The 14674-nt window shown below is 36.4% G+C and overlaps 2 protein-coding genes across 5 annotated transcripts; one reads left to right on the top strand and one right to left on the bottom strand.

The window, feature by feature from the left end:
* Nucleotides 1-80: 80 nt before the first annotated feature.
* LOC132202417 (SET and MYND domain-containing protein 4-like) lies at nucleotides 81-6237 on the bottom strand. Its single transcript, XM_059629325.1, has 7 exons — nucleotides 6187-6237; nucleotides 4127-4435; nucleotides 3860-4037; nucleotides 3385-3622; nucleotides 3208-3329; nucleotides 2282-3042; nucleotides 81-1086 (listed from the first exon to the last, which is right to left on the bottom strand). Exons 2-7 carry the CDS (start codon nucleotides 4417-4419, stop codon nucleotides 732-734), a joined length of 1947 nt encoding a protein of 648 aa, XP_059485308.1. The 5' UTR covers nucleotides 4420-4435; nucleotides 6187-6237; the 3' UTR covers nucleotides 81-731.
* A 170-nt stretch (nucleotides 6238-6407) lies between these two features.
* LOC132202405 (uncharacterized) lies at nucleotides 6408-14416 on the top strand. Of its 4 annotated transcripts, none has more exons than XM_059629299.1 (11): nucleotides 6408-6644; nucleotides 10412-10557; nucleotides 10631-10776; nucleotides 10835-10899; nucleotides 11131-11263; nucleotides 11331-11502; nucleotides 11666-12017; nucleotides 13016-13064; nucleotides 13383-13648; nucleotides 13705-13833; nucleotides 13914-14416. In XM_059629299.1, the coding sequence occupies exons 7-11, from the start codon at nucleotides 11912-11914 to the stop codon at nucleotides 13964-13966; spliced, it is 603 nt and encodes a 200-aa protein (XP_059485282.1). In that variant the 5' UTR covers nucleotides 6408-6644; nucleotides 10412-10557; nucleotides 10631-10776; nucleotides 10835-10899; nucleotides 11131-11263; nucleotides 11331-11502; nucleotides 11666-11911; the 3' UTR covers nucleotides 13967-14416. The 4 variants fall into 4 exon arrangements, 3 of the variants coding, with proteins under 3 accessions (XP_059485282.1, XP_059485284.1, XP_059485283.1); XM_059629301.1 differs by having other exon boundaries at nucleotides 10835-11263; nucleotides 11331-11348; nucleotides 11399-11502; XM_059629300.1 differs by having other exon boundaries at nucleotides 10389-10557; nucleotides 10835-11263.
* The last annotated feature ends 258 nt before the right edge of the window (nucleotides 14417-14674 follow it).

Genomic DNA, 14674 nt, shown 5'->3' with positions numbered 1-14674 from the left:
AAGGCTAGGGTTGTATCATTCAATCAGTGAACATGGCTTTTATTTTTCTTAAATTGAATGTTAACACTCAAGGTTACCACCATTTATTGCAATTCAAAAAATTACAATATTAGGAATTTTTCATTTACAAATTTTTTATAACTCTGCCTCGACTTGAAGTCTTGCACAAACTCCTTGCAGTATCCTTCAATTTCAACAATTTTCATTTTAATTTGAAATATTACCAAATTTTTTAAGAATCGCCGGGTAAAGTATACCATTTGTATTAGTTAAAATAAAAGACCCAACCTGTGGCACTTGGGTGTGAAATTCCCCTGACTGCACGCACATATCTTGAGCAAACTCTCAAAGATATAATACGTGTTCCCAATTTTGAGCTGAATTCACATTTGTATGCCCCTTTACAATAATGTAATTGACATAAATTGAAAGATTAATATAATGACTTTTAAATCACCTTAAATTTATTTCCTGCAAACTCGAGACACAATTTCTCAGCAGATCAAATGTTAGAAGACCCCTTGACCATAAATTAAAAAAAAAAAAAACCAAGGAAGTTTGCATTGAGAAAAAAAAGATAAGAATATAATTTATTTTCTTAATAGAATTAAATAAATAGCGTTTGGCATTGGCTCTCTAACTTTTCTGAACACAACTTATATATTTATTTATTTAAGAGTATAATTTAGGAATTAAGATACTTTTAATGTCATTTTGTGCACTTGTACTCTTCAGTCGATCTTCATCATTTCTGCCCCCTTGATCAATGCGAGCAGGTCCAGAGACTGCTTGCCAATGATATATTCCTTGGAATTGCGGTTGAAGCGCGCATTTCCGTGTGCCTTCAGGTGCATTTTGATCAAATCCTCAAAAACTTCGTAGAGTTTGTCTGGGTAGTACTTGGACACATGCATCAGACTCTGAATGTGCGCAATGCTGGCAAACATTTTAGAGTCGGGAGGCACACCGAACTGGATGCAGAGATTCAGAGAAAGCTTCGGGAAGCGTTTTACTCCAACGTTGAAGCAAACGTCCAAGAGCTCGTCCAGAATGAAGCGTTCAGGCATCTCATGCATCCAGGGCCAACTAGAACATCAACCAATTTCTTTTTATCATCGAGGGATTTTGAAGCAGCGTTTCATCAAAAAAAAATTTATTATTTGATTTTTTTTAATGTCCGAGAGCACACAACATTTGATTTATTTTTATAACTTAATGATAAATTTAGATGTTAAGGACTCCTTATTGACAAAGTCAAATCAAGTCTTTACAACAATAGAAGCCGTTTTTGGCAATTATTGGAAATTTAACAAACCATTGTTGTAAAGACTTGATTAGACTATGTCAATAAGGAGTCCTTAAGTAAAATTTTAAGTGTATTTATTTATTTTTCCTTCAATCTAACAATAAACGCAATAAACTTAAAAATCACTTGCAGGATTCTTTATATAAAAATAATTTCCTTTCCATTCTTATATTGGTAAAAGTAAATCCCTGTCTGGCCCACCTGCTTGTATAAATTAATGAATGAAGTACGAAACGCCGCCGGCGGCCTTTTGTTGGCAAGCAGGTTCTTTTGTAGATTTCCTTCCCGACCCTCCCCATCGCCACCTGCTGTAAATCACGCCTTGCCGCCTCTCAGGTACCTGACCGCAGCGGCTCGTACCTCCTATCGAATAATGAAATCCTGGCACGCTCAGGTAGAGCCAGGTCGCACTTGTTGCTAGTTTGTAAGGTGGAAATACTACGTTTGTAAGCCGCTTTTACTACCTGAGCTCCTCAAAAACCTGAACAAGCGAAACACCTGCCTGTAGCTAGCGCTTTTGTGATGCAGGTCGTTGGGATAGATATTATGCTTACCGAACTCTAAATAATTTCCTCACTATAATAGTACTTTGATCTGCCTGTTGCTCAGTGTATATATAAAAAAAATATATATTATTTGCGGCAACTTACAAGCAATTTTAAGTAAATTTTCTGATTAATATTTTAGATAAAAACTCAGTTATAAAAAATGATAATTTTAAAAATTATTATTGAATCAAGAATTCAGCTATGTGCGCAGTAAAAAATATTTCAAAATGAAAATAGACTAGACTCCACTAAAAAAAATTAACATAATGATGGATGAGTGCATACATTGAATTGTCTTTTAATATAATTGTGTATACAAAATATTATTTTGTGTAATTACAAAACACAATTAAATAATTTTAATTTTGCATAGAAATTCAACTTAAACTATTAGCAATAAAATTGGATTATAAAAAAAATTACTCACTCATTTCTGCAGGCCAGGCACTGGCAGTGGAAGCAACATTCATTGACACAAACTCTTTTGCGGCTCTCCGAGGGAATCTGCATGCCAACGTGGTACGACTCTGTGAGCTCCTCTCCCTTTGCAACAGGTTTGATGATTCTGTAAACAGCGGTCGATCCGTAGCTGACGCGGATCATATTCGGGCTGCAAGAGTGGTTGATGAAGCTGCTGGCCAGGTAGATCGCCAATCCAAAATCTTTCTCCACCGATTTTGCAGAGCCAAAGACATCAAAGTCACAGGAGTGGAGCATCTTCGAGTTGAAACCAACAAGGAGAATCATCTTCATGACGAACGAGGCAAATTGCTCCACTTCCTGGGGTCGCTGAAAGCTGCTGGCAAAACGCGTGGCAACAGCTAAAGCCGGCGCAGTAACAGATGAGGTGAAGTCTTGGTTCAAATGGCCCACGTTGTCCTCTTGCAAAAGCAGCGCCTTCAAATTGTCAACAGGAGAAGCGTCTCGACCAAAGTGCTTGTAAGGCCTCTTCCAATCTAATTTGGTTTCTGTATTGAGCTGCTTCAGGATTTCCTTTTCTCCTCCAAGTTTAGCAATAAGCATGATGATGAGCCTTTTGGCCAAGAGGAACAGGTCAATTTCTTCGGATTTCTGCCCTCCGAAGATACCAGGGAGATCTGGAATTATCTGCTTCTGTTCCAAAGAGCAGCAGATCTTGTGAATGGCATCCCAGTCATTGGCTTTGCAGTCTTCATTGCAGTATTGCACCTGCAAAACATTTAAATAATATGCTCATAAGAACAATTAAACTTAAATGATTCTAAAAAAATTTATGTGCCTAATGAAAGTTTTGAAAAAATCGTTTATGTCTTTCAAACACAATTCATTTCCTGTTTTATGATTATTCATATTTAATGTAAAACGGACACTTACATTTTTGCAGTGGTCACAGGGGATGCTGGCTTGGATGATATTACAGCAGTACGAGCAGAAAGAAATAGTGCAGGACGGGTCGATTGCTTTGACAAAAGCTTCCTCAACAATGACCACATCTCCTATTATAATTTTTTGTTTAGAAATTATTTAATCAACTTTATATTTTCAAATTACCTATTTCCAAATCTCTTTTGGCAACCAAGTGTCTGCCCAGCTGCACGTTGTATGCAATGGCAACTGCGCTGGACAAACAAGGCACAGTGTCGCTGACTCCATAGCTCAAAGGAGGAACTTTTGATGTGAGGTTGGGTCTCAAGTTCTTATGAAGTTCAAAATGTCTCTCTTTCTTGCTGAAGAATCCATTTTGCAGCAGCTCACTAACCTCCTTTTTACTTTTTCTATCAATGACGACCTGCAAATAAGAGGACTTTTCAATATAAATATTAACTTTATGTGCAAAAAGTGATGCAGGAATGTATCAATTTTGAATGTTAGATTGAAAACACTTACAAAACTAATATCATAGAAACTCTAATTAAATTAAGATTTTTCATCCACATTTTAACAATTTAGAAAAATTCAACTCCCGCATACATGCAGACTTTATGCAACTTTTTCTTTATATTTATAGGAAATAAAACTTAATTACATCTTGGGCCCTCAAAAGACACTCATGCCAAGATCCTAATTCTGGATTAATGAAAAGACACTTTGCTTCACGAATGTAGAGTTTGTACTTCAAGTTATCTGGGTAATCATGGGCTAAGGCCCGACTGATGTCTTTGAGGCAGTCTTCGAAGAATCCCAAGCGGAACAAAGCTGCCGATCTATCACGTCAATTGAAAGGATACGAATTAAAAAGAAATCATACTTTAAGTTGGAATGAACGTTGCTGGATTTTGCAGGGTTTCAATACCTGTTAGCGTAAGCCATGGCTTTGGTAGCTGACTCGACGGCAGCCAGAAGGCTCAAAGTGTACTTGTGCTGGGCACAATCATAGAGCTGCTCCTTGTACAAGTTATTGCCTTCGGTCCTCAAAGCGTGTGACCATTTCTCCTGCTCTTCCAGGTCCCTCTCAAAATGTTTGACGGGCTTTTTAGCCACTTGGTTTTTGTCCACAGATTTCTTCAACGTGGCTTTGACTTTCATCAGGTGCTTGTTTAAGGTGTTGAACAAGAGCGCTTTTGGCTCCGACTGCTGCTTCTGCATTCTAACTTTTGTAGATCTGGAAAAACAATTGAATTGAACATAAATAATGTTTCTTATACAACACAAAATAGAATATAGTCTACACACGCATTATAAAGTTTGAAAATAAGGATAATGCACAATCGTTGAAATGAATTCATAAATTAAAAGTGGTTCGAAAAACCAATGGAAATTATGCGTCGATAAGCACCAGAAACTATAGAACCCTATACGGATTATCTATGTACACATATATTTACATTAATACATTTATATTATATATTTTTGGGCAAAGAAATCCAATTATTGACAGCTGCATATGTAAAATTATAGAAAGCAATGAAATTTAAAAATTTCTGAGCCTTTTGCCAATTCCATCATAATCCAACACGCAATAATTAAACGTAATCCAATCCAATAGAATCATCCAGGAATTAATACACCCATTGATAATTATAGACCATAGACGAGCCATGTGTAGTAAATAGTGTTAAAAATAACAGAAAAACAAAATAAAGAACACATTTTAAGATAATACCATAAGATCACGCTAATATTCATCTGAGGATTATGTGTATTACACACACACAAACACTTTTGAAGGTGAAAAAAGATGAGATCGCGGCCACGAGCAGGCGCAGGTCAATCAAAATTCGAAGCAAAAGAAGCGAAATAATTTTTGCCTTGTCTCAACTTCGTTTGGCTGCATGGAATCGAAAAGTGCTAGACATGCAACACAACAAAATTGCTCGATTTCTTCTTTCTTTGTTTTGTTTACTACTCTCGGCAGTCTCCGCCAATCCAAATAGATGCGCGACGCAGGAAGATTCTGAAAGCGGCCGCTGTCGGAACAAGTCGAGACGTGTCATGCAGGAATTGCAGAGGAAGAGGATCTGCTGAGCCAGCCGCTCTCCCTGTCTCCCTCTCCTCGTATTACTGCAGGCGGAAAAGCATTATTTTTTTTTATCAATAAATTTTTACACACAACACAATGGTAAATGGAACCTATGAATAATTATGCTTCTTAATTTTTACCAGTAATTAATTTATTAATGTAATCATTTCTTCCGTTTTTCAATAATTTACGTAAGAACATTTTTTCCGTGCTGTGAGTAAATTTTTGAATTTTTAGCTAAAAACACAACATTTAGTCTTCGATAGGATATAGCAAATTTAGGGAGATAATTACTGCGATAGGCATTTTTGTAATTTTTCAAATCAATTACCATTAAATTAATATCATTGTGATTATTACTGATTTGTGATTAAAATTTTTGTTATATCGCTCTGCAATTATTATTGATACAATTACAAATAATGTCTCAGCCAAAACGACGGTTGTATTTTTTTTTTCAAATTAATTGATCGAATACAGAATAAACTATTTTTTAATAAAACAAATGAGAAAAATTCCCTCTATATTAAAATCCAGCTTATTATTAGCGCTTATATTTTGGTTAAATTTTTTTTTATAACGAAAACAATTTTTTTTCAATTTACACCAAAATAATTAGGACATCTTGCACTTCACTTACATTTCCCTAAAATTTGGAAAATTTTATTTCATCATAATTATCCATAATAAGTTATTAAAAATATTTTATATTTTTGTAATCCACTAAATGACGTTGATTGACGGGATGAGATGTTATTGATACAATTTTATTTCACATGCACGTAATAATTATTTATAATATTATGTCGTATCAAAAAACGATAAAATTATAGCAATATTATAATTTACATGGGGATAATAATAATGCTTTTATTAAAACGCGTTTGCCTTACAGAGGGTGTCGTAAAAGTTGTAACCAACACTGGCACCTAACTCCTTGCTCAACGTGGTATGGTACGACTGACTGGTACGTCATGGCCCAAGGTCATGGCAGGTACATGAATGGTTTCTGATTGGCCAATCCAATCTAACAACGTTTCCCATAGTGACCGCACAGAAAAGAACGTTGCTGGCGCGCTGTTCGCAGTGTTCGCGACGAGAGACGAGACCTTGGACGAGACGAGACGTCTAGACGAACGACGAGACGAACTCGGCGGACGTACGTAGATCGGTGGTGTTTCCGTTTCCGCATTCGTCGAATTGGACTGGAGAATCGCGACTTTTTCAACGTGTTGAGTTCGAATCCAGCAGAGGCAGAGCTTTGGCCGAATCGGGCCGAAATCTGATCGCCGCTGCCTACGAGAACTCCTCTCGAAGTTCAGCCGTTTGAAAAGCGAGCTGTTTATTGTGTGTAAGTACATACATAAATCTTCATTCTGTGCTTGCACGTTTGCACGACCTATTTATCAAAAATTTGAGCATCGAAATTAAAATTGTGGAAAGGAAGATTTAGCTTATATGTTTCTTAATTCGTTCTCGCACTTCTGCAGCAGCGAAATTCATTCATATAAAAGCAGACAAGAACATAGTGGCCTATTCGCAGCGCCAAAATGGCGGCACCCTCTGTGTCAAAATCTTGCTGGCTCGGGTTTTGAATTTGCCTGTTTTATATATGAGTTTTATGCACGATTTTGGCTGAAATCTTTGGGTGCGCAACGTTTTGAGAACCGGCACCGTTTAAATAAAGGGGAAGTCAGACAACGCTAGAGATAATAGCGTTAGCTACCGTTGGCGTCGGACATCTCTGGGAGGGCAATTTTTCGTGTATGAATGGAGCACGACGTCAGGTTGGTTCTTATTAAGAACGTTCTGCTGACCTGACCCGCCTGAGCCTTTCGCCGACCGACGAGGCATACCGTACTCGCAAGATTTCATTAAATTAGGATAATTAATATTTGGTGCGCAAATTCTTGAGTCATGCAGCATAATATATTGCTCATGCCGCCTTGAGCATTTATGTGAAGTCATCTCGGACTCACTTGCCTGCGAAGCCTGCCTATAACTGCAGCAGGAATGATTGATTCGACACATAAAATAACATGATTTGGTGCACCATTGTGATCAAATTGGCAATTGGCATTATTAAAATATTTTCTAACCGGATTTTTTGGGATTCCCTTCTGGAAAATAAATTTTATCAAATTTGATCCAAAGTTTGAAAAACTATAATATCCAATATTATATATGCATTATTTATTTACTTAGAAGCAATTAACAAAATAATTTCTTCTGCAGTTATAAATTTATTTTCAGGCTTTACACAAAATTCGCAAAAAGTATATCAAAGTTTGGCGAAAAATTTATGTCTTTAGGTGAAAAAAGAGAAGGATTCAGAGACTGAAATGACATTTTTTTCATTATACCACACATTATACAAAAAGAATTTAGAAAAATTTGCGAGTTGACGGTATTTAATAAAAAAAATGCATCATTTTCAAACCCTAAAAATTTTCTTACACAATTTTATTTATTCAGTTCTTTAATTTATAAGAAAATTGTATCTTGCCAAAACCTTTTAAAACTTGGTTACTGAAATTATCTGAAAAAACTGCTTTTCAATATAATTTTTTTTCATATAGATACTGATTATTAAAAATGTAATACCAATATTTTATAATTTTTTTTTATAAGATTTTGAAGAATTTGCTAGAGCTCTCTTTATAAAGTTGTGTTTTTAAATAATCCTGGCTCTTTGTAAGTTTCTAAAAATTTTTAGGGATGTCATATCACGCATAAATCGCATATGTATAATTATGTAAATTATATTGAACAGCAAAATATTTTTTGTACCATCTGACCAATTAGAATAAATAATTTAAAATCAGCGCCCTTGCAAGTACAATGGGCCATATTAACCTTGCGTGGGCGAATTGAGCAATTACCTCATGTGCCTGGCGTTGCCCTGGCGAGCCCTTGAAAGCAGCACTTTGTGCGAAAACTCACGTTTTATTTCTCTGAATGGAGGTGTGATCATAAATATGAGGGCCGGCTGTCTTCGCACTAAACTTGCTCCTCGACCCTTGCTCTCGTCCGAGAATGAAAATAGCGGAGCGGTGTCCTGGGAGCTGAATTGCGCGAGGCGGAAGATAAAGAGAGTGAGAGCGGCGTATAAGTTGGATGGTTTTATTTTAATTTTTACTTTGGCCCTTAAAACACATGATTCCAAAGCTCGTGGCATTTTTAATAAAAAAAAACGGCACATCTTTAAAACGTTAGCAAAAGGCATGCCACCCGCGTGACCCGACTGCAACGTCGGTTGCCTATTCGTTAAAATTACGGTTATATTTATCCGCATGCATATCATGCGACACTAAACTGGCTTTTATTTAAGGATGAATTTCATACAGGGACGCGCTAAAACTGCCGATCGAAATACAACATGGGTCGATAATTTTTTCAATGATAACCACCTGTCCATAGGTCACCCCCATGTGGTTAAAAAAAAATCCCAAAAATTTTTTCGAATTTTTAGAATTTTTTTTCAAAAAACTCAAAATTTTAGTTTTTAATTTTTCTATGAGAAATAAAAACTTCTATACAACTTTTCTAGACTAATTTTGCAACGCCCGACAACTTTTCAATGCTAACCAAACGTGTACAAACACGTTTAAGGTCACTTTCAGACAAATTTTGACTTTGACTGAAATTTTCGAAATGAACGCCCCCTTGGATTTTTTTTGCAGGTTTAGGAAAAAATGTAGCCCATCTAATTTTAAATCGATATGGTGATTTTCAAAAATATGTTATTTTTTGTTTTTCTTTAGTTAAAAGGCGAACAAATAAAAACATTAGGTTTTTTGCGTTTCAAGCGCTGAAAATACGCTCATGGTCGGAGTTGGTTTACTTTAATTTTAAAATAATTTTAACAAGAAATAATATACATTTGAAAATTATCATACCGATTTAAAATTAGATGGGCTACAATTTTTCCTATACCACCGAAAAAATCGAAGAGGGCGTTCATTTTGAAAATTTAAGTCAAAATCAAATTTTGTCTAAAAGTGGCCTTGAACGTGTATGTACACGTTTGGTCACTATTGAAAAATGGTTGGAAAACTAAAAATACGTCCAGATAAGTTCAGTTTTTAAGTTGATTTTTAGCGCGAGAATTAATCGGACAATCGAAGCAACTTCCGAAATTTCACTCCTCACAAGGAAACCCAAAATATAATATTTTTATTTATTCACTTTTTAATTAAAGAAAAACAAAAAATAACATATTTTTGAAAATCACCATATCGATTCAAAATTAGATGGGCTATATTTTTCCCTATACCTGCAAAAAAATCCAAGGGGGCGTTCATTTCGAAAATTTCAGTCAAAGTCAAAATTTGTCTGAAAGTGACCTCAAACGTGTTTGTACACGTTTGGTTAGCATTGAAAAGTTGTCGGGCGTTGCAAAATTAGTCTAGAAAAGTTGTATAGAAGTTTTTATTTCTCATAGAAAAATTAAAAAATAAAAATTTGAGTTTTTTGAAAAAAAAATTCTAAAAATTGAAAAAAATTTTGGGATTTTTTTAACCACATGGGGGTGATCAATGATAACCTAGGTGGTTATCATTGAAAAAATTATCGACCCATGTTGTATTTCGATCGGCAGTTTTAGCGCGTCCTCGTATGAAATTCATCTAAGGTAAACCCCGTTTCAATATAAATTAACGTCTAACTATTTATTCATAAAAAAAAATTAGTGGTTAAAAATGCATTCTTTGGAGGATGCATCTGCCCTCCCATACTTGAGATTTTGTTTACAAAATCTTTTCAGATCAATTTTAGAAAAATTTGTCCCGCTTCTTCCCCCGGGAGATTTTCGGTACCCGAAGAGTTTAGTAGAGAACTAGAATTTTATGTATTTGTGTAGGGCAAGGAGGGCTACCACAATAAAAATTACATTTTAATAATAAACATTTAAAATTACACACGAACACACTTGTTTTCTTCCTTTTCTACTTTTCTTGCTTCAATGTTTTTGGTTGGCACATCTGCTGGAGATAGAGGGATTAATATATACCTTATATAATAATAATAACATTGAGAATCGTAAATTACTGCATGTTTTTTTTAAGGATATATAAATTTAAATCATTTTCATCAGTTGCAACTTTCCTGCGTTCTCAGAGGATCCAATACCCATTTCTGGTGGATCACAGACCTGCCAAGGAAAACATGGTGTTGCCCTCCTGCCCCCAGCACCTTTGCTAGAGAAGAAGTATTCAGCTCTTAATTCATTTCTGCATCTTGAAATGGACCTTGTAAATAGCGAAGTGAGTTTCATAATTAATGCCATGTGTTGGTCACTCAATATTAAAAACAAAAAACATTTTTCCTCTTTAACAGTTTCTTCATGCGGCCAGAGAGTTGCACGGTCGAGTAACTAATGTCCACCTGAGAAATTTAACAGAAAAATTGCTATTGAATGGAGGTCATTGGTCATTTGACACAGGAGTCTGAACGCTTACGACAGAAAGCCATCATAACGTGTTGTTAGTTATTTCATAAAGTTAGTTTTTTTGAATAATCTAAACATTTAACATCTATTAGGAAATTCTTGAATGAACCTTGATGACTGCGTTAAATTAGCGAAGTGCGACCTCAACTAGCAGAGAGTAAGTGTTCCATTTTTGGACACAGTGAAAGTTTCATTGGCTCGCTAAATACTACTCTTGCCGAGTATAAACAATTGGCTATAATGTGCACCCAACAAAGCTTAGAGCTGTCACCGCTCTAGTGTAACGTTATGGGAAATTTCTTAGAGCGGTGGCCGCTCTAGTGTAACGTTATGGGCTTTTTCTTAGAGCGCTGGCAGCTCTAGTGTAACGTTATGGGTTTTTTCTTAGAGCGGTGGCTGCTCTAAGCTTAGAGCGGTGGCAGCTCTAGTGTAGAGAGTTCACTGCTCCAGTTCGCGCGGCTACAGGCCTGGAGATCGTTGGGTGTGGAAGCTTTGCCTAATAGAGACTTTTGCACCACATGGTAAGGAGATTGTCAATAGCATATATGTCTAACGACTCTTATTAACCTAAACCATTATTACCTGCAGTGCTTCAAGGGAAAATTGGTTCAATTCATGCTCATGACGTCGACTTTGCTGAATTGTCGAGTTTTCAGAAGGGGAACATCAAAAATCTCTGTCATCAATTTTAGATGGATGGCTTTGTTGAGAGATTCATTCATCCTTGGCCGCCGCAATTACAAATTGTTTGGTGGGATCGGTAAGAAATGATGGAAATTATATTTAAGAATTTCAAAAATATTAAGGAATTTATTTTGGATGTATAAAAGTTGTACATATAATAATATCTAAGAGTATGCTAAACAGATATAGTTATCAAATCATATGGCATTTAATTGTATCGTCTTTCTCATGTGTTGCAGTCCGCCTGGACAACATATTACCTCTCCCTAATCGGCATATTCAGCTCTCTGAGCTTAAGTGGCATTTCGACTTTGGTGATTTAAATGCCAACTTCAACACCATACCTGAAGATGAGCTAGCTACTTGTGGAGAACCAGGACCTTGACACCCATGTTTACCTGAAAAGGGACATTGCTAACTCCTCTTGGCTTATCTTCTCCGATGGGGAGACAACTAGACCACCGTCGGTGCTAAGGGATGAAGACATGACAAACATGTTTGGCCTGTACTATATCTACGTACTCGATGAGCACCACATGAAGTCATCAACTGAAGATAAAGTTCTCAAAGGCCTACCAGAAGCCCCAGAAGGTGCATCAGCTTTGAAGGGAAAAAGGCTTAAGCCAGAGTGTAGCACAGTTGCGCAATAATGCACCCCTAGCAAGGAGTGGATTTTCAATTTGCGAGTTAATTTTATGAAAAGAGAAGCTGTCTCGGAGCACGCAGTTTGAGCGGTCGACGCTGAGCAGCTCGCGTCGGTTTCCGCGCCCGGTGGTAGGCATCTCCCCCTCACGGCTGTATGATAGCTAAACGCCGGTTGCATAATATAACTTAAATCAGGGGCGCGCCAGCACGTTTTTCCTCTCCCGTTCAGCACTATTATTTTCGCTTCGAAACGCACCCCGGCGAGTATCACGTCACCCCGTCGGCGGGCGCGACCCGACCCGTCGGAGGGGGGGCCTACGCCGACGCCCACGCACTTTTTGCCACACGAAGAACAGCGGCGGTCGGCCGGTACGCTTGTTCGCCCAGACGACCTCGAGTCGCTTTTTCGGCGGCCGACGGCAGACACGCAAACGGAAGTTAATTTTTGAATGAAGTTTCATTTTTTTTTTCGAATTAAAAAAGATGCTTCAGCTTTGATTAGTTTGTTATTCTTCTTCCTGATTTTAGTTTTGCATATCTTGTGATTTTAATCTGCTCGTCTTTTATTTAAATTCATCCCAATCACAATTTTTTTCTCAGCCGCTGATGTTGCCATGAAGTTCATCAGAAAACAGGCTCGACAGGAACGGACTTCATTTGTCCACTCAATCCTTCTGCGCATCTTCATTAACCCATGTTTATTTCTTATAGGAGGTCAAATGCATAAATGCATTTAATAAATTTATCAAACGCTGCTGGGCGGTGCCTGAACGCAGTGCACCATCGGGTTGGGTATATAATTATAGCATGTTGTCGCTTTTAACTTAAAAAAGGCTGTCACTGTGATTTTACTAATTGTGCGCTTCTTGTGTGGAAAAAAATCATATTATTTTTTTATCCGTCAAGCTTTTGTGTAAAAATATTCTTAATTGTTTTTTTTCCAGGATACGATACCTGCTTCCCGGTGAATAAATATGGCTCATCAAATCCTCTGTAAGTTACATATTAAATTTGTATTATTGTTTCGTTTATTTGTATTAGCAAGCAAAAATATCAATCAATCGTAAGTGTAGGAGGAAATTATCTTATAATTTTGCGCATTATCACCTATTACTTAATGTTTTTGGAATCGGCAAATTAAAAATTCCTGGAATTTTTTAATGAAATTTCTACTATGTTGCGTTCCATTGTTAATTTTTAAAAAATAAAATTAACCCTTCTTATATATTTTAAAATAATGAAATTTATGTAGGAACGCGCTGGAGCTTGAACATTTTGTGCAGTTATGGTATAGAAACTAAATTTTTACAGGACAGCGTCTAAATTCCGCTGCTGGGAACCACGACTTCAAGGCATGAGTGCTGCTGTTACATCTCGCAGCATTGTCGCCTGCCAGCTAGGACAACAGCTCCATAACCACCTTGCCTCCCAGCAAACCTTGAGGGGAGTCCTAGGAGATGATGAATTTGCAGTCTGCATCAGAATCATGCAATTGTATACCACCAAGAGCACAGCAAGGAGTAGCGCTTACAACAACCACGTGTACATCCAGAACTTTGAGGAGAAAGTCGAAAACCGTAGATTACAACATATTTTTTTTAAGGATATTTGAATTTAAATCTTTTTTCATCAGTTGTCACGTTTCTGCAGTCGCAGATGTATGAATTCCCGTTCCTCGTTCAGCAATTGGCCCGGCAGACACTTTTGCCCAATTTAGGAGAGGATTCAACTCTTGAGAAAGCAGTCTCTGGATACGTGACCGGTATACTCAAATCTATATATAAATAACAGAAAATTCAGAGCTCCTCCTGCAATATATTTAATGATAAATCTTTTTCCTAGTTATCTTTGCACAGTCTCCCAACCAGATTGCCGAAAGGCCTTTTGACGAATAGGCTAAGTGCAAAATCGCTTTGTGAGATGAATATAAGGATTTGGATGAAGAAACCTTGAACCACTTCGATCGTTCGTGTGCAGTGCAGTGTGCATATAGGGATGAAAAGGAGAAATTTAAGTGATTTGAAAATGCATATGTATTCCTGCAGTAAAAGTTAAGTTTTTCTGTTACAATTTTATTGTTGTTTAATTTAATTTTAAAACTGTTCACTCACTTTGTAAACTATATTAAAATGTGAAAGTCCAACAAAAAGAAAATTAACTTAGAATAAAATATTAATAATGAGAGGTTAAAAAATATTTAATGCATTAAGTGTTGGGGAAAGTGTTTTGTTGCAGTTTTTCAAGTTTTGTTTATTATTTTGTCTTTATATTCTCATTGATTAGAATCTATTATATAGTTCCAAGTCCTTATTCCTTATTTGTATATTTAGTCAAATCAATTAAGTCTTCAGTTCAAAACCATGTGATCCTTTTAATTTTTTTCAGCTTAAAATATTTTGTTGATTTTAATAAATATACAATATTTGTTGTCAATTCTATATTTTCTATAATTTTGTGTACGCTCGGTCAGGTATTTTTGAAGTTTTCAGCAATGCTCCTTTAGGCTTCATTCAGAGTAGTATTTTGTGCAAATAACTATATGCCTTCTACGCGCCAAAACGAGGCAAAATAAGTAATTATGATGATTGTTCATCGTTCTTTCA

Source organism: Neocloeon triangulifer, unplaced genomic scaffold, assembly GCF_031216515.1.
Source record: "Neocloeon triangulifer isolate White Clay Creek 2 clone unplaced genomic scaffold, ASM3121651v1 ptg000015l, whole genome shotgun sequence".
In the NCBI taxonomy this organism is placed as follows: Eukaryota; Metazoa; Arthropoda; class Insecta; order Ephemeroptera; family Baetidae; genus Neocloeon; species Neocloeon triangulifer.
This window is presented reverse-complemented; position numbering and strand designations above follow the sequence as displayed.

Bases quoted from the DNA above. Each gene is read 5' to 3' on its own strand.
- LOC132202405 (XM_059629299.1), top strand. From the start codon at position 11,912: ATGACAAACATGTTTGGCCTGTACTATATCTACGTACTCGATGAGCAC. The intron at 12,018-13,015 runs GTGCATCAGCTT...TTTTTTTTCCAG, and splicing joins CCTACCAGAAGCCCCAGAAG to GATACGATACCTGCTTCCCG. The intron at 13,065-13,382 runs GTAAGTTACATA...AAATTTTTACAG, and splicing joins TATGGCTCATCAAATCCTCT to GACAGCGTCTAAATTCCGCT.
- LOC132202417 (XM_059629325.1), bottom strand. From the start codon at position 4,419: ATGCAGAAGCAGCAGTCGGAGCCAAAAGCGCTCTTGTTCAACACCTTA. The intron at 3,330-3,384 runs GTAATTTGAAAA...AAATTATAATAG, and splicing joins CAAAAGAGATTTGGAAATAG to GAGATGTGGTCATTGTTGAG. The intron at 1,087-2,281 runs GTGAGTAATTTT...TTGATGTTCTAG, and splicing joins TGCCTGGCCTGCAGAAATGA to TTGGCCCTGGATGCATGAGA.